We start from the raw sequence: 24,183 nt of genomic DNA, 5'->3' as shown, positions 1-24,183 counted from the left end.
TTTTAGTTATGTATATAATTTGTCCTTTTAATTAGTATTTGTTTCTCACCTACTGCCTTAGTTAATTTGGGATTCAAGTAATCTATCTATCTATCTATCTATCTATCTATCTATCTATCTATCTATCTATCTATCTATCTATCTATCTGTATGATCATCATACATCAATCATTTTTTTTTGTATTTATTTACAAATTAATAAATACATAACTTTGAGCGTGATTGCTACCTCCGGGACGGTAGGTGGCGCCACGAAACGGCTTTCTGCAAGTAAATGCGAGGTGTAAGTTCGAGACAGTTTCCGTTTAGTTTCCAAGATGGCGGCCCACATACATCCATGATGTAAACATGCGATTTTATCTTGAAGCTAGTTACGGTCATGTTTAACATTTCTGGAGCATGTATTATTTTCGCCGATTCTTTTGATATCGAATAGTTAGATATTGACATCCAATACGGGATTGTTAACAATTTAGACATCAGTTTGTGAGTTGTTACCGAACATTCGCGGGCTAACGGCTAACGTTAGCTAGGCAGCGGAGAGCCATGCCAGCGCAGACCATATTTGTTGGTTCTCTACCAGCTTCAGCTACAAATGAACGCCTAGAGGAAATATTCTCTGAAATTGGTCCTGTAAAGCAATGCTTCGTGGTCAGAGAGAAAGGTGATGTTGTCGCTGTCATTTTACAAAATAATGCATCTAGAAAATGTACTCTAACTGTTAATACGTTAGGTCCTACTGACTGACTGACTTATACACTCAGTACAATTAAAGCGTTCTTTGACTCCCTGACGACGGCTTGTATGCCGAAACGCGTCGGAGATTATTTTTTCAAAGGTTTAAGATGATCAAGCCATAACAGTAAAGGCTTTTACATTTTTCTAAAGAGAGTGCCTTGGAGGGTCCTGAGTTTTACAATTAAAACATTATTGTAAACCTTAATTAATCTATTTTTGTTTATAAACCAGGCGCAGAAAAATGTCGGGGATTTGGCTATGTCACATATTGCATGCAGGAAGATGCACAACGAGCCATGAAAGAAATAAAAGAATACGACGGAAAGAAACTTTCTATGTCAGTGGCGAAGAAGAAAATAAACGACAAAAGGAAAACAGGTGTGTGTATAAAGGCATGTCCAAAAACGAGCAACTGGGAGTGCTCTCACGCCATGTCTACTTGATAATCTTGTTTATGTTTTTTATTTAGCACACGAAGAGCCAGTTGCAGCACCAAAGGGAAATGAGCAGAAATCCAAAGGCTTCAGGAAAACCCATCTGAAAGCTAGACTCATCATAAGGAACCTTAGTTTTAAGGTACATGGTATGCAGCAACTGACGAGCATACTTTGATTTATTCTCTGACCTTCTATTACATATCTTCTGTTAAAGCGGTACTCTTGACCTGTAACACATGACATGTCTTGTGTTGCAGTGCTCAGAAGATGATCTGAAGCAAGTTTTATCCGAGTTTGGAACAGTTCTTGAGGCCAACATTCCCCTCAAACCTGGTATAAAGTGGTTTACATTTTTACTGGATGCACAAATAAGCCAAGCAACACCATGGGTTGTTGTGCAACCATTGAGTGGGTTCATAAGTTATGTTCTTATGTTTTTTCTTTCTAGATGGGAAGATGCGAGGTTTTGCGTTTGTCCTTTTTAAAAATGTGTCTGAGGCAGCAATAGCGCTTAAAGCTATGAACCTAAAGGAGATAAAAGGTTAGAGAGTGAGACACTTTGCGGTTTTGTGAGAATCACATTTCATTGTTGGTATCTTAATTTGGGAAGTTCATTTTAATTTAGTTTGTATCATGTAGATATGTTTTTTTAAAGGTTATTGTTTTAATTTACAGGTCGGCAGGTAGCAATTGACTGGGCTGTGCCTAAGGACAAGTTTATTGCTACACAGCTGTCCTCGAGTCCAGGTAATATTCTAAAAAAACGCTACTTGTCATTTTATTATCCACTAAAGATTAAAAATGACCATTTACAAGACATTTTGTCTTCTAATAGCCATTAATAGCATAGAATATACCTTTATTGTCCACCACGGTGGGGATTTGTTGGCAGAAATATCTAGATTAAAATAAAAGTATGAATATTTAACACTGTTTCGTTTACCTCATAGGAAATAAGAATACAGAGCCAACTGCTAAACAGTCAGACAAAAAAAGTGACACTGAAGAGGACGATGAAGAAAAGCCACAAGCAGCACCAAAGAAGAAAAAGTGCGAATTTCAAATATGTACCTGTGTTAACATGCAACCAGATGTCAAAAGCTGGTTAACTTAACTGGTTAATTTAATTTTACATTTTTCCACAGAGTCCCTTCAAAACCAGCTGTGCAACAGGTGGAAGAATCCCAATCAGATGATAGTAGGGAACAAGACAGTGAGGAGGAGGAGGAGGATGTTGATGATGTGTCCCAGGAGGGAGACGACGACGACGACGACGATGACGATGATGATGATGATGACGACGACGACGATGATGATGACGACGACGACGACGACGGCGACGATAAAAGTAGCCTTGAGTCAAATGATGATCCAGATGACAGTCAGGATGAAGAGGAAGATGAGGACGGCAAAGACGATGAATCAGGTATCAATCTCCGCTTATGTTTTTCATATTTTTCATGTAAATTAAAAATGTCCATTAAACATGTTATTTTAACACTGCTTGTCTGCTACTCTTGTGTCTAAAGCTAAAAAGAGAGCCTCAAACAAGCTCCTCCCTTCAGATGTGAAAGAGGGCAGAACGATTTTTATCAGGTGTGCAGTTTTTCTCCCTACTTCTTCTTAAACCTGCTTTTGTTTATCCTACTCAAGTGATCCACGCATTCATACTAACTTATACAATCCTCTCACCATGTTTGTTCATCTTACTCCTGGCTAATTTAGGAACCTGTCCTTTGACACGGAGGAAGATGGTCTGGAGGAAGTTCTCCTGAAGTACGGAGAGCTTAACTACATAAAAGTTGTTGTCCATGCAGACACAGGACATTCGAAAGGTAAGTGCTTTAATGAAACCCTCTTCTCTGTGTTGCCAACACTGTGTTGGCTGATTGACTTATTTTGGATTTGTTGTTTTACCAGGTTGTGCATTTGCTCAGTTTAAGACTAAAGTGGCTGCAGACAAATGCATAGCTGCGGCACAGGATGAGGCAGAGGTAATAACTGCGGAATAATTAACTATAAACATTTCCTGTATCCATCTTTATGAATGGCATGACATCATCTGTTGTCCTGCTTTGTGCAATGAGTTGTACTTGTTGTAACATTGGGTTATTTGATGCAGAATGGTGGCATCCGTGTAGATGGCAGAAAGCTGTTGATTGTGTCAGCAGTGAGCAGAGAGGATGCTTCCAAGCTGAAAGTGAACAAAGTTAAAGTAGAATCGGGCACCAGGAACCTGTACCTGGCCAGAGAGGGATGTGAGTAAACCCATTTCCTGCTCTTTTTTTTCTCATCCTTTGACACCTGTCAGTTCTGTCTCTCAACTCTATTAGTGACCCTTTTACCTTACACAGAGTAACTCGATTCACTGTCAATATTAAAGGTATCGCTTCATGCAGATTGGACTTCATAACATCACACATACAGCTGTGAACCAAGATTAACAATAACTTAGGAACACCATGTCTGTCTTGTGAGATCAGTATTCAAATAAGTATTGAAATGGGTTTAGTTGTCACATTTCTTTGCTGAATTGCTTCTAAATCAGTTTTTATACTTCATGATATTCTCTTCTGATCTCCAGTGATCCGTGCTGGAACCAAGGCTGCAGAGGGCGTGCCTGAAGCAGACATGATCAAGAGAACCAGAGTGAGTTCATTTTTTATTAACCATTTAAGATGTTTCTACTTGCAGAAGGATTGTTAATGCATGCTTGCATGCTAGTTTATCTTATCATCTCACAAATTAATCATATGTTCACACATATATTTGGTGTTGTCCACTTCCCTTAGTTTGAAGAAATAAAGAGGACCAGGCTTCGGGACATTAGTGTGTTTGTGTCAAAGACTCGTCTGTGTGTCCATAACCTGCCCAAGTCAGTGGACAATAAAAAACTCAAAGCACTTTGCCTCCAAGCAGTAAAAGGAAGCAAGGGAGTCCGCATCACAGAGGTGAGAAACAATATGGCAAACTGTTAGATATTATAGCTGTATTAGTATTATTATAGCATTATCAGTCATTTGCCGCTTTATTAAATCATTCCTGGAAACAGCTTTGTCTGAAGGTGTGTGTGTGTGTCTGTGTCTGTGTCTGTGTCCTGTTTCTCCATTTAGTGTCGGGTGATGTATGACAAGAAGCCAGAGAAGAATCAGGTGATGGGACAGTCGTTAGGTTATGGCTTTGTCCAGTTCCAGGACCATGAACATGCTCTCAGCACACTTCGTTACCTTAACAACAACCCTGACATCTTTGGCCCACTCAAGGTACTTTTTGCAACAGAATAGTTGTGTTTTTTTAAAGGAGCTTTGTTGCCGCTTTATTTATTTACTCTTACAATCTTAAGGCTACACATTCTGGTGTTTTTTGTTTAGCTTGCCACACTGGATTATATTTTCATGTCATCCTGCAGAGACCTATCGTTGAGTTCTCCCTGGAGGATTCAAGAAAATTGAAAATAAAAGAATTGCGACACCAAAAAAACAAGGTCTGTTTGTATAAATGTGTGTGATAGTTACATCCTTAGAATCCTCGTTCAAAATTGTTTTTTTTTTACTAAATGGAAAGTAACTCAGTGGATATCTTTGCAGGAATTCATCAAAAATCGGCCTTTTCAAGGAGGATCGAAACCTCAGCCCCAGACAGCTGGAGATGGAAAAGGACCCAGGAAAGGGGGAAATGAAGCACAGTCCTCATCAGAGCAGACAGGAACAGAGAGAGGTACGAAAAATGATTTCTGTACTTAAAGGGGCGCTATGCAGTTTTGGCCATTTCTTTGCTATTTTCTCACTTTTTGCTCGCAGGTTTCGCTATAGAGCTCCCCCTACAGCTTCGGAATAGATATTTGGCAGCTCCTATGTTTACTTGTGTCTGACTCCTCGCTCGATCAGTCTGCCGTTTCTTCTTTCTCTGTTCCTCCGACAATGCTTTCCTACCTTTCTGCTTCTTTTTTTGCCGGCTCAGCCATGACGATAGTGTGGAAAAACTCCATCGCTACCTTGTTTTTATAGTTAGCCGGTTCCTGTATGTGTGCAGTGCCGTGAGCAATTCGTTACATCGCGAGACCTGATATCACGCAAGGGTGGTTTTTCCGCTCATAGGCGCTAGGGGGGAGCGAGACAACCTCCATTCAACTCGAAAAAAGTCATATAACCATTCCAATTACTCTGAAGCTGTTCAGTTAAGGTAAATTAAGCTAAACAAACTGCATAGTTCCCCCTTTAAGTTCTTTTCGCCTTTTCCCAATTGAGAAAACATATTAGGAAGGTGGCCATGTGGGTCTAATGCAGATGGACTCAAATGGGTTGCTGTTCTCCAGTCACAGCTAAGATACAGTACAGCACACTAGGGAGAAACCATAAAACATTTGACATACTGAACTAAACTCCACTAAACTTAGCCTTTTTATTTTTGTTGGTGACATTGACATCTTTTTTTTTTTTTACATCATTTTGATTTTCTCTCCGTCTACTTTTCTGTGTTTATCAGCTCCTTCTCAAAGCCAGAAACAAGGCAACCGCTATTTGGGCTTCCAGACCAAACCTGAAGTTGAGCATGTGGATTTGGAGAATGGAAAGAAACGAAAGAAGGTTCTTACATTTCCTACCCATCGAGGACCTAAGATCAGGTATGGTTCTATAAACTTTACTAGTGTCCTGTTTACCATGCACTGTGTGCCACTCAGTGCTTAAGCAGATACATCTTGACAGTATAATTCGTAACACTTTTAGTGGGGGGGGGGGTGCCTACTTGCGCACGTCTGGAGAAAAAAAATAAACACATAACGTTAGCTTACCGGTAGCCTGCAGCTGCACTTTTCCAGACACCATGGCCACTGACAAAACAATAAAATAGATTTTATGTATACAGTACTTCATGGTGCATTCAGGTGCCCCTTGTTAAACTCATGGTGCATTCAATTGTAACTTGTGAACTCTGAGAAAATGTTGTGAAGTACCTTATGTAGTGGCTCTTACTATGGCATTGCCGGCACTGCTAAAAAAAATAAAAAATAAAAAAAAGTTTAAATCGAAAGTTTAATTGATTAATTATTCACTCATTAATTGACTAACATAATAAAGAACTTTGATAGGTTTTTATTTGATGATTAAAACACATATATCACTACACTGTCATTACATACATTGCAAAACATTGAGGATAAAACCACAATGAAGCTATATATATATATATATATATATATATATATATATATATATATATATATATATATATATATATATATATATATATATATATATATATGTGTGTGTATATGTATGTATATATATATATATATATATGTGTATATGTATGTGTATATATATATATATATATATATATATATATATATGTATGTATGTATGTATGTATGTATGTATGTATGTATGTATATATATATATATATATATATATATATGTATGTATGTATGTATGTATGTATGTATGTATGTATGTATGTATATATATGTATATGTATGTAATTTTTTTTAACTTGAGAAAAGTTCTTTGGCCATTTTTCCCTGGTACTACACTTCTTGCTTGTATCTATCCCCATTAACTTCCACAAACTGGTCGCTAGTTTTCGCGGGGTCCACTCAAACGCTGTCAGGTTACAAACGGCCCTTCAAAAGGAACCATATGGTAACCATATGACAAAACTATAACTCAACAGTGGGCATCAGGTTACAGATCAAGTTACAGATGCGTGCTGTTCTGTCCATTGCAGAATGCGTGACAAGGGAAAGCAACAGGCCCCGCCACCCAAGAAAGCAAGGCCTGGCTCCAACAGGAAGGACCGTCAAAGACAACAGATGGAAAAGCCCACACGTCCCAGAAACCAGGTTCACACATGCTCTGTTGTATATGCTTATTTGTAATTTCGGGTCACGTTCACAAAACAATTTACGACAAAGGGTAGCTGCTGAGGCACTGATTTATTAGTAACTGTCAGTATATTTTTTTAAACTCTTAAAGCATGAACGTTTGGGTAACCTCAAGACACATTTCAACACCAAAAAAGCTCTGAAATCTGTCTGACTCTAACTGGAAAAGAATGGGTCGAAGTTTTTGAAAGATTTAACGGTATTGACTTAAAAAACATGTATAACGAGACTGAAACAAAGCATAAAAAAGGTTGCACCGCATTCACTGAAGACAACAGTTATGTCTTCCAGTAGTTCAGTCAATATGAAATAAAATACTTTGCTGCCACCAAGTGGAATTGTAGTAATATTATTTTAGAACATCACATTTTGTCAACTTTTTAGAGCCTTGCCTTTCAGCCAGGCATTAATACAGATAGAATAAGTTATACTTTAATGTGGTTTACTGACAAGTGAGAAAAGGTTTTCTGTTTTTGGGTGAACCAGCCCTTTTAACTGCACTGCTTGTTAGCTAATCACTTAACGTGGAAGCTTGTTAGGCTATTTTTACAAAGTTAATCTCTGTGTGATCGGCACTTTCCAAAGAGTAGGGCTGCACGATGTGAGGAAAATATGCGATACGCGATAACGATATTACTTGCGATAAATTAACAGATATTAGAGTGTAGTCAGTTCTGCCTTTCTGTTGCTTTCAGTATTCTTTTAAAATACAACAAATTTCTTGTTGAATTTAAAACCAATAGTAATTTCATAAACATTCTTTTATTGAATAAATTGAACATTGAATTGGCAATGACAGGCACTACTAAAAAAGAATGACCTACACTTTAAAGTGCAGTTTTCAACTGATATTTTCTTTCAACTAGGGCTGAAACGGTTCCTCGAGTAACTTGAATAATTTGATTACTAAAAGTCCTCGAGCTTCGTTTAATTAATGTTACCAACGTTGTATCGCTCACGGTGTTTCCGCACTGAGGAGTATTACTGTCGCACACCAGGCTGACGCTGCTGGCGACACATGCCATGAAGACTGATTACAAAATTAAGAGAGCGTAAGGGGCTAAGAGAAGAGACAGGCTGGAGAAAACGACAGAAAGGGAACTACACCAAACACAGCAACTACCAAAATCAAAGACAAGAGATTACGTAGTGGTGACCACAATTTGATCTAAAGAGCCGACTTGTTGACTATCCCTTCGGAAAAACCGCTGATTGTTGTGCACCATTTTCTCTCACTCTCTCTTCACGGAGAAACAGTTGATCAACGATCTACTAGCATAAGTGTAACAGAGCAGTGTGACATTGTAATCAAATATATCAATGGAAATAGGTTGAGTTTAACTTATATTTACATATAGGCCTATAAACCGATCAGTCTCAGGTTGAAACTTGTAGTTCTGAAAGTTAAGTTGCACAACTTAAGGTAATGTTTATGTATGTTTTAATGTATGCCTTAGTTTGAGGTTGTTATTGCATTTCAGAAAATGTTTTCTCTAAAAACAATGTAATATGGCACTTAAATGCACTTAATATTTTATATTTTATTTATTCTATTTATATTTTAGTATTTTTGAGAGATGATATTGTAAGCAATGTAGGCAATACAAATGTTGCTTTTTCTGATAATTAAACCAAACTATTGTATATTATTGCTCTTCAATGAAACAAAAGTATTTCTTATACGATTAATCAATGGAATGATCGGTAGAATACTTGATTACTAAAATAATCAATAGCTGCAGCCCTACTTTCAATTAACATAAAAAATCTCGTAGTGTCTATTGCGATATGTCGCAACCTTTCGCGATATGTATATTGCGCCAGTTGATATTGCGATGCTGATTTAAAAAGAATGCGATATATTGTGAAGCCCTACCAAAGAGCCATTTTTACAAATTTTCCAAATGTGGCTCATTAAATTAAAAGTAATAAAGTCATACAATTTTAAAAATTGGAACATAACCTTTTTTTTTTATTTGTCTTTGAGATGCGTTGGACAAATAATTAGCATTGCCATCACAATCACAGATCTTACTTTGGACCTTTATATCTGCCAGCAGTACTGTTGAACTATACTGTACTTTAAGTTTTTGAAACAGTGCGTGAGTTTAGTGATACGTTGTCAGTGTTGTCCTGTAAGCGCCTTATGACTGTTTGTTTATTTTGTTGTTTTCCTGAAGGTTAAAGCAGCAAAGAAGCAGTTCAAGAGAAAGGACGGGGACCGCTTTGACAGCCTGGTGGAGCAGTACAAGAAGAAACTGATGGGCAACGGTGACAAGAGCACCAATATCAAAAGAAACAAGTGGTTTGATAGCTAATGCTGTGTGTGTATGTCATTGTCTGTATGTGTTAGTGATAAAAGTGTTCATGGCTACCACAACAGAGACCCTCTTCAGTCGACATTCTGAGGATGTACCATGGTTCTCCTAAATGTGTCAAATTGTACAGTATACGCCCACGTGTGAAACTTTACTTCACGTCACTTAACTTCATTCATCCTTTTTCCTGCATTTCTGTTATCCATGCTCATGTTTGTTTGTTTTTTTACGACTAAAACAAACTGAATAATGTAAAAATAGTTTTTCATGTACTTTGGCTTTTTATGAAAATATATTAAAAACCCTTGAATTTGTGTTTGATAATCTTTTATCTTTTAGTCTGAAATCCATATTTGTTGGATTCACAGATTTGTTATGACAAGTTATCATTACATTCATTGTTTTTAATGCTAGTTTTAAACCAAGTTAATCATAAGCTGATAGCTCTGGATAAACACTTCCCACTCATGAACCTTGAATTTAAGTAAACACCCACAGATGACATTGTATATTGACCTGGTGTACGTGTCTTTTCTACTTCATTCAGATCCCTCTCATCTTTCACTTACTGTACAACACTGACAAACTATATATCACAATTCATATTTTTGTAAAATATTTATTTAGTTTAAATACAGTAGTAAAAAAAAAACTGTACAAAAATATCTACAAAATATCTACAGATATAAATAACCATTTTGGTAGAGCGGATGATATTGCACTGAAATGAAACTTGCCCTTTGTCCTTCCTGTCATACAACTGCACCTGTTTTTCTTGGCAGGTTTCAACCTTTTTTGTTTTTTTTAGGCAAGTTTCAACCTGGTTTTCAGGATTTTCCAGGCATGACTTCACTGCTAATCGTGACGTTTCCTCTGGCTGCAACCAGCCAGCTGATTCAGCTTCATGACTGAATTATGAAATGGGTCCAGAGTTTTCACTGAGAGCTGTTTGTTGATGCAACAGTGGTGTCACAATACAAACCTATGATTTATCTTTGTGTGCAAAGCATAGACCACTTTGCATAGAAACAATCCTGAGGAAACTACGCTTTTGCTTCAAACATCCTGATGAGAAGACAATGTTACAAAATACATATTTTCTAAATAGTGTATAAATTAATACGTATATAAATAAGTGTGTGTTCAAGAATACATTTCCTTCAAAACACATTGCAAAAGTTCAACTTTGCCAGGTGGGAAGTCAGACATCACTGATGCAGACGTGGCAGATCTTGCCAGCAACTTGCAGATATTGGTCCTAATGTCAGTCTTTCAGCAAGTCTCAAGATGATCCAGGTTTTTCAATAGCATATGGAGAAACTCCTTCACTCTCATGAGAGCCTCAATGCTCACTGTGTGAATATACTTTAACTTTTGACTCTGTAGATCTTGGAGCGGCCCCGGCCCTGAAGGCTTCGGCCGCAGCTCGCTGCAGTGCCCTTGCCTCCACTCATCGAGGTAACCCGTCAGTGAAGAGATATCAGACTTGACCTGAGGGATCCAGTCGTATGTGTCAGAGATCAGGCTGTTGTAACCCTCCAAGACTGTCACTATGGAGGAAAGTCCATCCAGATCATCAGAAGGTTGACGCAGTGTCAGACCAGTAGGGACCTGCAGCAAGAGAGAGTGAACGGGATTCAGTCAAAAACACACGCACTTTTGTAAACACTTTCAGATTCAGTGTCACCACAAACAGAACCATAAGGATTACCTGGAAATCGTTATTCAGCCTAACCACCAGCTGCTCGGCCATCCATTTCACTTTTGATCTCATCTTCACTACTTCCGCTGGCAGAGGAGCAGCTGTACCCACACTCAAAACGTGCAGCAGAGAAAACAGCAGGGCCAAAGTGTATTCCATAGTTGTAGTATTTCTCTGGGTTTTCCCAAACTCAGAATAGCACTGATATTCCTAGGAGAAAATAGGATGCAGGTTATTCTTCCTTTTAGTGTTTATCTATCTTTCACTTGCTGTTTCACCATTGTGTCATCTCATCAAGACAGCATCATTGTTAGTGGTGGAATGTAACTTCAGTAGATTTACTTAAGTACTGTATTTAAGTACAAATTTGAGGTAATTTACTTGAGTCTTTTCTTTTCATGCCACTTTCTACTTCTACTCCACTACATTTCAGAGAGAAATATTATACTCTTTACTTAACCACATGCATCTGACAGCTTTAGTTACTAGTTACTTTACAAATTAAGATTTTTTGCATACGAAACATGTGGTTTATAAAATACGATGTTTTATTATAAATTAAACTACCCAACAATATACAGGCCTACAAGTCCAGCTGAAATGATTTGCCGATTAAACCCTTAGTTGTTGACAGAACTGTTTGGATTGTTTGTGAGGATTTTTCTGCATTGAGTACTTTTATTTTTAATACTTTAAGTACATTTTCCTGATGATACTTACATACTTTTACTTAAGTAAAAAGTAAGTAACTTTCAATGCAGGACTTTTACTTGTAAAGTGTGGTATTACTACTTTTAAGTAAAGGATCTCAATGGTCATTGTATACATAACACACACATGCTTCCTTCCAGTCATTTACTCAATATGTTTGATTATGGCAGCAAATATTTGTGAAAGAGACACCTGGGAAATCCTGACTGTGTAACAGATACAAAGATCACTGACTTTGGCCAACACTATTATTCTCAACCCCCTGTTTTCCAAACCTCTACTACATCCTCTTTGAAGAATAGACAGAAGGCTAAGTCTATAAAAAGCTCAGCTGCGAGACAGACAATCTGTAAGCAACGAGAATGTCTCCTCAACTGTCACACTTTTACAAATATGCATGTTTTTAGAAATGAATCCAGCATTCAAACATACTCCAATCAGCTGTTAAACAAAGTGATGCACTGCTAAATGGTGAAAGCCCAAGTGTGACTGTGAGCACAGCCAAAAGATGGAATAGTTGAAGCCCAAGACTAAAGGAGATGGGGGAACGAGATGGAGAAGAGAGTTGACCTTACCTTGCCTGGATGTCTGTGTGTATGCCACAGTTGGGCTCCATCAGGACATCTTATAGTGGAGGGCTGTTGACTCATCTCTTACTCACCTCTCTCCAACCCCCCGTTCCCCCCTCATCCACCCCCACACTTACACCCTGACTGCTGCCTCCCCTTGTGGAACTGCAAGAGCCGGTGACAAGTTTGATTATGTTTTTGGTGACTACCTGACATATTTGGATCACCGGGCAAACATTTACACAAACTATCTTATCAAAAATAGGATGTGCACAACACAACACCCTCATGTTCCTGTGTTAACTTTAAAATACTGATATCTCTTTTACAGACAGGGGCAGTTCTAGGATCAGAGCTTTAGGGGTTCCTGGCACCCTTTTAACGCAATTTTTTTTCAAACGTTATTCTACTGTGGTAACTGTGCACGTCCCAGAGCAGAACCCCCTAGTTTGATTTTTAGCAATTCTTTTTAGGGGTGCCGGGATCAAGTTTAGGAGTGCTTCATCACCCCTAAAAAAGGGCTAAAATCGCCCCTATTTACAGATAGTGATTACAACTATGTTTCTAATGTTGTGACTGCAAAGACGCTATCCGCTAGACTGATCAACATGCCATATATGTTACATCCTGCGCTGACACTCACTTATCGTCACTGTGCTCTCTAAACATTGCCTAATATCGCCGGTTACATAAGTATTTATTTAGGATATTCCATCACACAGTGTGTCTAAGCACCCATGTACAGTAGCAGGAAATAAAGAACTGAAACAATAAAAACACAACAGCAGTTATTTGGAAGAGTATGACAGAGCTCTTCTCCTCACTGATCTCATTATTATTATTGGATTATATAAATCAGATGCTTCTCATTGATGTAGATTACTGGCCTGATCAGCTCTTTATGTCCTTATATCTTGTGTTTTGTTACTGAATCTGAACGCATAAGCATTTCTTTCTGTCTTCAAAGTCTTAATTTTCATTTTAGTTTTTCCAATCAGTTATTTATTGTATAGACTTGTATAATCAATATGACTGTATCACTGGGTTTCAAATATCAGAGGAAAAAAATAGATGCTTTCAAAAGTTGAAATAATCAATACATTTTTGGTGACTTCTAGCCACACATACAGTAGCTGAGTCATCTACATCACATTATTCCAATGTTTTTACAGTTTAGCTGTAACGCTGCATCTTACATACAGAATGGACATAAGTTGATGTTTGTGTGAGAATTTGCATTTTTAACACAAGTTAAACATCCTGCATGATCTTTTCCAGTTCATGTTGGCAGGTCAGGAGCCTGATGTTCTGAACGTCGGCCAGACAGCAGTTACATTTTCTCCAAACGTCTTTGTAGGTGATAGATTTCCATCAAATTATTGTGATGAATACTTGCTAATACATTTTGATAACTAACCCTACTAGTGATCAGTTTCCCCTTTTCACAACACAAAGTAGTAGTCTCACATATACATTATGAATGCGAGGATCCTAACAATGAATGTGACTGTTATCCACCCAATTTCAGCCCTCCGTTCTGCAGCACAAAAACACCTTTTCAGACTTGTTTGTTTATTCAAATTTACTGAGTACTCAATAAAGTTCATGTAGCAAACAACAAGAGCATTGACATGTTGTGTATCACGATAGATGCCAGATGTTTCTAATGTAGGTCTCCTGTCTTTATAGACATTTGAAGCACACATTTTATTTATTTCTGCTAAATGTGCTCATTTTCAATGCTCTTCTTGGGAAAAGTGTTTTAAAATCTATTTATTTTTCGAACAGAGTGGATATTTTTGAATGCGGATCGCTGTTGTTTCTCCATGGAAAAGGATGGGGGAGGCCTGCTTCCACAGGGAACAAAAACCTAATTGCCCTTTTCGTTTTCCCTCAAGGTAACTTACAGTAAATCCTGCAAACTGTTAAATGCCTCATGCAGGTCACACACACACACACACACACACACACACACACACACACACACACACACACACACACACACACACACACACACACACACACACACACACACACACACACACACACACACACACTGAGAGCTCCCATAAAACTATTAACACATAGTCATTGCCATACGTTTAGCAGAATAAACAGAACTGTGATAGGATCTGAAATATTTTTGGGAAAAAGACACACTAAAGGACATATTTCTGGGAAGGAAAGTAAAGTGGGTGACCGTATCCCACTTGTATTTTCAACAGGAATAGTGTATTATTCATGAAGAAAAACATGAAGGAATGAAGTGAATGATATAATTGGATAGATAGTTTCCACATATTTTTTTTCCAAATAAGTTTCTTCAGAGCTGTCCCAGAGGGGTTTACGCAGCTCTCTTACCAGCAACAAAGCAGGTTTCATTGGGCGCAAAAACATATTCCTGACATCTGGGGTGAATAATAGCTGCCTGTCGCAAAAACTATTTTTAAACTAGAACTTTGCCTGCTGATATGTGACGTGTCCATATACAGGAAACATTTTAACAAAATGTGGATAGTCACTCTTGACACGGTTATGACTATCTATAATCTGTTAATGTCCCACAGTTCTGAGCATGCTCTAATTAGTTCCAAAAGATAACACATTTGCACATTTGTGGCTACATTCAAAACCACAACTGCAGCACACATCTTTGTGGGTTATGTGTGGATGCCCCTTGTCTCTGGGATCATGGAGGATCAATCAGCACCTGCAGGACAAGAAGTCACCTCCTGGAGAATGACAGAAGGACGCTGCAAGTTCATGAGCACTATGTGTCACATGACTTATGGGAGCGTATGAGTCACATCCTCAGAAGAGGTGTGTGCCCCTCTTTTATCAAACTATAAACTCTTAACGCACACACATAAATACTGCATGTAAGGTTAGGAGAATGGTTGTCATTACTTTAACAGTGAATGACCCTGAGCAATTTACAGACCTGAAGGTTAACGAAATGTTACTGAGCTGCTCCCTTAGTAGCACTGGCTGAACCATTGTAATGGGCTTTACACAGTATCAGATTACTTGTCCAGATGCAGCATGGAAACCAGGAATCCCACTCAGCAGGATCTGCCTGAATGAGTCACAGGAATGACAGGAATTCAGATTTAGTGATCCTTCATGTGCTGCCATTCAGGACGATGTGTTGTTTTCACCCCCAGACACTTGAGTGACGCTAACACCATAAAACTGGTCTAACAAAAACCTGAATCAGCTTTTTATCGCTTCATAGCTTTAGAATGAGTCAGAGGTCTGTAAAAGTCAAGTCACAGCGAGCAATATCTTATAACATTTTAGCAACACAGGCCAGTTTTACATTCCATAGGCAACACATATTAACACAAGGTACCTATTACAAAGGATTAAGCAAGTAAAACTGAAGAAAAAAACAACAACACCTGAGTGAATTCATGAAGACTATAACAAGTGACATGTTATGCAAGGTCCAAGATATTTTTAGGGTTCACTGATTCCCTTTCCCAACATTTCTGGGGATGTTGAATAATACATCTGTAACACGCTTACAGTAATCCCTATTCCCTATATAACAGACTTACTGTAAATAAGTCCTCTTGCTTTCTTTTAGTCCAGTAATTGTAAGCCAAAATGGGGGTCAACCTTGAACAAATTGCAACAGAAGCAAACTCAACTGATTTTGCATCCTCAATATGTCCTGAGTAAGGAAAGAAAAGCCCCCAAGAATCCAATTTCAAGTTTCGAAAAAGACCCAAATATAGCCTATTCATACGCATATTCATTATTTTTCTCACGTGAATAGGGTAACAATTTTAACCTTTAGATATCACCATGAACATTACTGAGTTGATTACTTACATCAAGACAAACAACAAATTTATTACAAGTCTATTTACTATATACTTTTTAAATTGTTTGTTAACGTGGGCAAACGGTGCATAATCTAATTATGTATGTGATAATTTGCATAAATACCTCCTAAACATTGGGTATAGCCAGGTGAAAATGTCTTGTTGAATCTTGTTGACATCTTACAGTAAAAGACTTGATGTCAAGGTCTGAATGGAACCCATTTAGGCTACCCATGAGCATTAATACATAAATGGAAGGAAGAAGTACTTTAAACCAACCTTTATTAATTCTTATTGAAGAGATGGACCTTGTCTTCTGCATTCTCCTTACCCTTGTCTCCTGTTCTTCCCTCAGACTCATCACCCAGAAACAGTCCCACGGACCCAGCCCCAAACCCCATCTCTGCAATAATAATTAATTAAGGCTGAGAGATAATTCACATTCCCAAGACGGTCAGATTTGTGATCATTAATACAAAACTGGTAAACTAGGGTACTGTTAAAATTTTAGGTAGGCAATAATAAAAGTAAAAAAAAAGAAAAGAAAAACTGTAATAATTGTACATACTGTAAATATTGAAATTGCATGTCTGTTGAGGTGATCCTTGTGCAGGTGCTGTATCTGTATTTTATCTGTATTTTATATTGTGAATGAACTTATTAGTAGGAATGCTCATCATCCACTGTATATACCTGCTGTCACTTTGCCTCTGCCCAGGGACTACAGATGAAAATTAACTTGTAGCTATCTCTGGTCTGTGCAACACATTTGTTGTGCAATGTCCCTGTCAAATAAATAAATAAATAAATAAATTTCCATTGTATAAAGAATATAACACAATGTGTTAAGAGATTGATGTTCTGGAAGTTCTGTCAATGCAATCCGGGAAATAAGCTTGTGCAAAAACATACGAACACTAAGTCCCTGGCAGGCAAACAAGCTGACTCATAATGAAAGTAAACATCTGATATCAAAACCCTTATGTAGACACTTTTGGAGGACCTTTTGCAGGACTGTAAATACGGAGAACTTAACTTAAACATGTTGCTGGATGAGCACATAACAATACAATACACAAAACACCTAAGTAAAATAAACCTAACTGTGAGGATTTTGAATCCTGCAGTACTAAAAGCTCATGTTTGAAAAGCCTTTGCTCTGGATGGGATAAGTGTGTAGTTAATAGTTTGTATGCAGCACGCACCATCCCCAGACCATTCATCCATCCAGCCAGCCCTCTTTAATGGCCCTCCAGTAAATAAAATAATCAGTCCTTTATTATTTCAAATGTATTATCTGATATTTGTAAAATGTGTACCGAGATTGATAAAAGAATACCCAGAACATTTGTGTCCCCAACACAACTGCCAAGATGTGTTGAGATGTGGTAAAGCACAATTAGACTTGCAGTATCATTTTGGTTTGGTTGTATTTGGACGATAAATGGGCAGTGGTGGCCTATATGTTAGAGAGGTGACCGGGAGGTCATCGGTTCAATCCCCAGACCGACAGGATAAATGTGGGGAAAGTGAAAGAGCAGCGCTTGTCCCTCCCTCATTACTGTCTTGAGCAAGGCCCTTAAAGGTGCTCTAAGCAATGTTGGGTGACGTCACTCCTTGTTGATGCTCAAAGTATTGTCAAACAAAACGGAGGCTAGCTCGCCCCTCCTTCCTCCTCATCCCGTCCCCTCCCCCTCCTTTCCGCGCACTAACCCCCCAACCCCCACCCCCAAATCCTTCTTGTCGGTTATTGGCTGGAACTCTTGTTATGTTTCATGGTGCAGGTTGGCACAGTTTGTTTTTGTTGGTGTTTGTGGAGTCAGGGCTGTCAACAGAGATCGCACTGTGTTTAGGGGACAGGCAGCTAGTGGATAGTGAGGAGATGTTTGCTGTATGTGACAAAAAATTTTGTACTAGTCCGGACCGGGCCGAATTTTTCTGTCCGAGCCCGGCACGCGTCCGAAAGTGCCGTGACCAAACCCGGCCCGAGCCCGACAGGCATTAAGAAATTTGTGTCCGAGCCCAACCTGAGCCCGACAAAGTTAAAATCTCATTTTTTTCTCATACTAATGACACATGTAGGCTACGTTTTTGTGTGGAAAGCTTTTATTAAGCAACCGTAGGAAGGCATTCGGAAATGTCAACAGATGAGGCATCAGTGCACACGGGGCAACAAGCGCACGTTAAAGGGGTGATAGAATGCAAAACCGATTTTACCTTGTCATAGTTGAATAACGACAGTTTGGAGGGTAAATAGGACATACGTAGAACCTCAAAATCCCATTGACACCCTTTTCCTCTGCAAATCTCACAATTTGAAACTGCCTCTGAAAACGGGCGAATCTGAACAAAGCTGGAAGTTGACGTCAACTTCCCAAATCATCCTCATTTGGCTCAACCTTCTATCTTTGTAATGCCCCAAAATTTACATAGGCCACTAACTGATCTGAGGTCAGTTAGTCTTCTAAATCTAGGTCGTGCAGATCTCTGCTATTCCATTACAAAATTCACTTCTGAGACTTTTTTATGCGAGAAATCAACTATGTAAGGCTCAAATATGGGCCGTTTTATGAAAATTGATGGCTAATTGCAAATTTGGTAAGACAGTGTCTCACTTCACAAGCTCCACAATCTGCCAAGACAGGCGGCGGCTGCTGGCCGGGTTTGCTGCCTTCCCTGTTGGCCTCTCCCCCTTCACAGACACGCTGAGCTGGAGCTCTGTCAGGATCTCCCACACGAGCTGCGCTGTGTACTTTAGAAAGAAGAAATTTTGGAGGTTTTGCAAGGATATTGAAAATGAACCACGGTCGTAAATGCAGTGTTCCAGACTGTACAACGGAATAGCCTACTGGCCCAGAGAAAAGGGTTTAGAACGAGTATATCAGACGAGAGGGAGTTGTGGATCTAACGCAGCGCTGCAGAGGCACTGGCAGAGGACAGGCTTGCAGGGGTTCACTCTCCTCTCCCGCGCTTATTAGCTACAAGGTGAGTTGTGATTATTTGGTGGAGGTTTTTTTATGTCGCAAGAGTAACGTTAGAACAACACTAGTTATAATGAAAGTGTCAAAATTCTCGCCTGGGCATGTCTGGGCATGTAACAGACAGTGTGCCTGTGTTTGTGTGTGCAGCGGTGTGTGAGTGTGTCAGTGTGTGTGTGTCTGTGTTTGTGTGTGTGCGCAGGGCAGCAGTGTGTGTGTGTGTGTGTGTGTGTGTGTGTGTGTGTGTGTGTGTGTGTGTGTGTGTCTCTAATGTGTGTGTATTGGGATTCGCTCAACCAATCAGCACGCAGCTCATCTAAATATTCATGAGCATACCATATTTGGAAGAAAAGCTGTCATCCAAATAGAGCCAAAACACAGGGATGCATAAGGGCCAAAAAAAATAGCACCTGGGCCATTTTCAGCCCAACCAATGTTACATACCCCATTAGGAGACCATAAGGAACAGTGTGAAATACCCTATATAATCATGCTATCACCCCTTTAATAAGCTGTTAAAATGTTCAATGTGTTAACCTTTCCTGCTTGCTTCTTTTCCGACTGTGGTCAGAAAATCAGGGGAGACTCATTACCTCCAGGGCCGACGTTATACCATGAATATCGTCAGGGTTAATATCCTGTTTCTGGTGAGCAAATGAACCGCACACACTGTGTAGCTACAAAACTTAAACTTATTGCACCAACTCTGCTCTGTTTGCATACAACACGGGACCCGTCGGGACCCGTCGGGACCCGTCGGGCTCGGTTCGGGTATCCATGCCTTATGTTGTAGCCTAAAAAACGCATGACATGCTTAGAGCACCTTTAACCCCAACCGCTCCAGTGAAGCTGCTCGGTGGCCAGCAGATCAGACTGTGGTTGTACTGGGCAGCTTCCAGGTATGAATGTGTATCTGTGTGAATGTGATCACGGTGTTCCTGCAAAAGAGAGGGTTCCTCTCAGTGTACCTTCCCTCAATAAATAAAGATATAAAAAAGTGATTATCAGGTATTTTAGGATTTGTTCATGATTACTGAATCACACATTAATACATATTGACTCTTCTAAATGGAGTCAGAGCACACCGTATTATAAGACTCATTTTATGTCAGATAAAATAGTAAAATAATTAAACAGGAAGGAAGTATGTTCTGATTTTAATGAGACAGTATGTTTATTTCACACAAAATATTATTAGCATATGAGGTAGTTAATGCATTTGCCAGTATAATTGCCATTTAATACTAATGGAGCTCAGCATAAATTCTTGCAGGAAGACTTCTTAATCACATTTCTCTCTCTTCTAAACTGAACAGCTGTTAGCTGTTAGCTGTTTCACTTTTATTTTAACCAATCAGAAGGGGCCTTGAATTTCATGAGCCAATCACAGCATGACATCCCTGTTGTAAACCTCTCTCTCTGCTGCTCAGTTGTCATTTCAGGCTAAGAGCACAACTCTCCTCCTCCCCTTGCTCCTCCGGTCTTCATCATGCACGGCTCCTGGTTCCTCCTCCGGCAAGACTGCCGTCGACTCCTCGTTTCGGGTCTTTGTGTTCCTCACACCACCATCAGTGTCTAGACTCCATTGGGGGATCAGCTTCTGGCTTTCTAACCACCTAAATAGATGTAATTTCATAATGATGGAGTCTAATCTCAAAAGATGTAATATCATGCATTCGTACAATAAATCTTTGCATATCTGCAACAAAGTCTCTCCTGATTGATTATTTATACTTGATTTAACAGTTGATTACTGGCAGCTTTATTTTTAAACATATTTTAATATAATGCAAAAATCATAGCAAGGCCAGACAGGAAGGTGGGCTGGATGCCCTCACACACAACTTCACCTTTAATGGTCACCATGCAGCACCCACTAGTCAAGGTGTCTCCTGAAACAAACATTTATAAAACACATTACACTAGTGGTTTTTACATGCCATTTTTATCTTCAAGCTTTTTACTTCAAACTATCTTTTAGTGTCTATGAGTGATTTTTCAGATTGACAAGAGGGAGTGGGGACAGAGCAATGAACAATGTACACTGAGAAAACCTGAAAAAAAGAAACCTCTATATACTCAAAGGCAATCCAATACAAGACCCTTACAAAATACTATTAAGTAGTAATTGCTATAGGTGGAGAAAAGCTTGGTGTGCTCATGGTGTCCAAGGTGACAGCGGAGGAAAGGCATTTGTGGAGTGATAGTAAAGTAATAGAAAGTAAATGGTTAGCCTTACGTAATATCACTAATATTCAGATCTGTGTATTTAAAGTGTGATGTCATAATAATAAAAATGGATAGAAGTCCGATTTTTTTCCAAGGTTTTCTCAACTAACACAACGCAACTTTGATATTTTTTGGTACCCCAAAAAGGCTATGAAGCCCAGTGGACAGAATGCAAGAATGGTTTAGCCAAATATGTGAAACTGAGTGGATGTTCGACTGACCGTTAAGGTGGGCAACAGCTTCTCTGATTGTTTGCTCCTAAGTGTAAGCAGACAAATAAGTGGCCCAAACTGGACTGCTAACTCTGGGCAATGAGTGATGCAGTGGTGTTTGGCCTCAGAGAAGGATCAGGAAATACATATAGTTGTCCAACTTTACCTTTTAGCAGGCGATTAGTCCAGAAGAAATGGCAGGTGCACGAATGAACCCCACCATCTGTCGAAGCTGCAGGACAAGTTGCCACACATTATCATCGTGGGGGTTCTCATCTTGTCTCCAATTAACACCGACAGCAATCTCAGGAAACATTAGTTCCAGATGTTTGATGTATTAAGCCAAATCGTAGGGCATAATACCTTCAAAGAGATCTGTTGTGTCTGCAAAAGAACACTGTTTCTGAAATTTCCAACAAAACCCCCAGAGCCTAAATAATTTCCTGCAATAGCACACACAATCCCTTTCCTAATCTGACTATAAGGCTTTTGGATGCCGCTGATCTTGAGGTCTTTGGGATCTTCGACCAGTTGTCCCATTACCAAGTCTTGACCAAAATACTAAGATCTTGCTCTCTTCAAAGGAGAAACAAGTTGCATACGATCAGTAGTTGATAGTTTTTTTTAGGTAAAATGCCATTTTTCTTTCCTGAAGGCCAATGGATGAACTACTTCAAATGAGTCCTGATAGAGAATCAAGCCGATGCACAAGGGATATGACTTTAAACAAAGCATTACTATTCAACCATGGACTTAGTTCTTCGTCATCATAGACTCACACTGGTGTTTGTTTGGTTTATCGGTGTTTTAAGCCCCCAACGTCTCCTTCCAGGCAGCGCTGCAATGGTTATGGTTATGGTTATGGTTAGGGTTAGGTTCCTCGAAGTCAACGGCTGCAGCGCTGCATTGAAGTTGATTAGGCAATGGTTATGGTTATGGTTAGGGTTAAGGTAAGGGTTAGGTGCCTTGAAATCAACGGTTGCAGCGCTGCCTGGAAGGAGACATTGGGGGCTTAAAACACCATTGAGCGTTTGTTTGATTGGAATGAAGAAGAAGAAACCACGTTTCCGCAAAAATGAGGACATTAGAAAGTTATTGGTTCTGCTTTTGTTGTTTGCGAGACAAAGTAAGTGGATCAAACAACACCAGAACAAGAGATACAAGTTATTTCACACCAGAAGACAGAAAGCTGGATTTCTTTCTTCAAGCTTTGTGGGATAATTTTGGAGTCAGTGGATGAAGAATGGTTTAATAATGTGTTTGTGTGTGTTTAACTGGAAGCAAAATCACATCACTGCTCTGCAGAAATTTTTTATGTTGTTTTCCAAAGAACTTCTTGGTACAGGAAATGTCTATTGTTGCAGAAATTAGTAACAGATAGGAAATGACAAATGTGTGCGGACCGTTTTTTATTGAGTTTATTGAGCTCATAATTCACTTTCTTCACCAATGCAATGCTGTGTAGGCTGCTAAATACTAGCAGAGACAACAACTTCTCATTCACTTTATGGACAAAATGTATGCCTCCAGATTTTTTTAAATGTATGACAAACATGTATACATTTTTACATGTATAAAACAAATGTTGCACCTGTGTTAGGGCTGGGCGATATGGACCAAAAGTCATATCCCAATATATTTTGGCTGAATATCGATATACGATATATATCCCGATATTTTTTCCGCAAAGTGAGAGCAGTTCAGTCAAAGTCAAAGCCAAATATGACATGTCACAAGTAGGTTCATAGAAACCGGTTATTTCAGTGAACAGTTGCAAAATCAAATGAATAAATAATAAACAGGTTTCTTCACCTGGTTCAATGCTCAGCTGATCAAATAACAAAAAAATTTAAACATAAATACTGTATAACAACAGGAGTACCTTTTTTGAAATCAAAGCTCCATAAGGTTTGTTAGTTTTTTCCAACGTTTTAAATTGTTAAATTTTTCTTCTACACATTTTCAGCGCTTATTTCTACGTCCCATATTTTCTAATATAGGGCTGGGAGATATAGAGAAAATCAGATATCATGATATTCTTGACCAAATAACTCAATATTGATATTGCGGCGATATATTCTAGAGTTGACAGTTGGTGCTCTCGCAAAATATCTTCACACTTTTTTGTTTTTTGATTTTAGATAAATAATCATTAATAATAGAACAGCTAGAACAGTCTGGTAAGTTCAGAAAAGTACATCACTTCACTGTAATGCAGCCTTTAAAACCAGGAAAAGACACTTATGTCATATCACGATATCCAAAATCTAAGACGATACCTAGTCTCATGTCACGATATCGATATAATATCGATATATCGCCCAGCCCTAACCTGTGTTACATTAAAGATTGTAATCATGAATAAATACAATTACTAGCTTATGGCATTACATATGCAACACACAAGGAGACTACCATCAAGATCATGGTCATCATCTTAACTGCTTGTCTGTCCATGGATTTGTTGTGTGTGGATTCAAGTCAGATTTCCTAAGCGTCAATAGAATTGAGCAATGCTGCCACCCTCTGGAGGAACTATGTGGTGCTTCAGACACATTGAGAATTGGAGTAATGGGT

General features: G+C 38.8%; 2 protein-coding genes across 2 annotated transcripts; one reads left to right on the top strand and one right to left on the bottom strand.

Annotated features, from left to right (window-relative positions):
- Positions 1–288: 288 nt before the first annotated feature.
- Positions 289–9,884, top strand: rbm28 (RNA binding motif protein 28). Its single transcript, XM_028584885.1, has 20 exons — positions 289–664; positions 970–1,116; positions 1,208–1,314; positions 1,433–1,508; positions 1,624–1,716; positions 1,851–1,922; positions 2,126–2,225; positions 2,321–2,601; positions 2,705–2,771; positions 2,901–3,010; positions 3,096–3,169; positions 3,298–3,433; positions 3,760–3,824; positions 3,968–4,126; positions 4,289–4,438; positions 4,585–4,659; positions 4,763–4,892; positions 5,661–5,799; positions 6,901–7,015; positions 9,238–9,884. The coding sequence occupies exons 1-20, from the start codon at positions 547–549 to the stop codon at positions 9,373–9,375; spliced, it is 2,352 nt and encodes a 783-aa protein (XP_028440686.1). The 5' UTR covers positions 289–546; the 3' UTR covers positions 9,376–9,884.
- A 205-nt stretch (positions 9,885–10,089) lies between these two features.
- Positions 10,090–12,373, bottom strand: lepa (leptin a). The gene is made up of 3 exons (XM_028586005.1): positions 12,364–12,373; positions 11,087–11,287; positions 10,090–10,986 (listed from the first exon to the last, which is right to left on the bottom strand). The coding sequence occupies exons 2-3, from the start codon at positions 11,234–11,236 to the stop codon at positions 10,648–10,650; spliced, it is 489 nt and encodes a 162-aa protein (XP_028441806.1). The 5' UTR covers positions 11,237–11,287; positions 12,364–12,373; the 3' UTR covers positions 10,090–10,647.
- Positions 12,374–24,183: the final 11,810 nt, after the last annotated feature.

Source organism: Perca flavescens, chromosome 8, assembly GCF_004354835.1.
Source record: "Perca flavescens isolate YP-PL-M2 chromosome 8, PFLA_1.0, whole genome shotgun sequence".
In the NCBI taxonomy this organism is placed as follows: domain Eukaryota; kingdom Metazoa; phylum Chordata; class Actinopteri; order Perciformes; family Percidae; genus Perca; species Perca flavescens.
The sequence above is the reverse complement of the archived record's forward strand: the minus strand, read 5'-3'. Positions and strand labels throughout refer to the sequence as shown.

Excerpts from the sequence above, each read along its gene's own strand:
- rbm28 (XM_028584885.1), top strand. The coding sequence starts at position 547 with ATGCCAGCGCAGACCATATTTGTTGGTTCTCTACCAGCTTCAGCTACA. Across the intron at positions 665-969 it reads CTTCGTGGTCAGAGAGAAAG|GCGCAGAAAAATGTCGGGGA; the intron begins GTGATGTTGTCG and ends TTTATAAACCAG. Across the intron at positions 2,602-2,704 it reads CGGCAAAGACGATGAATCAG|CTAAAAAGAGAGCCTCAAAC; the intron begins GTATCAATCTCC and ends TTGTGTCTAAAG.
- lepa (XM_028586005.1), bottom strand. The coding sequence starts at position 11,236 with ATGGAATACACTTTGGCCCTGCTGTTTTCTCTGCTGCACGTTTTGAGT. Across the intron at positions 10,987-11,086 it reads GGCTGAATAACGATTTCCAG|GTCCCTACTGGTCTGACACT; the intron begins GTAATCCTTATG and ends CTCTTGCTGCAG.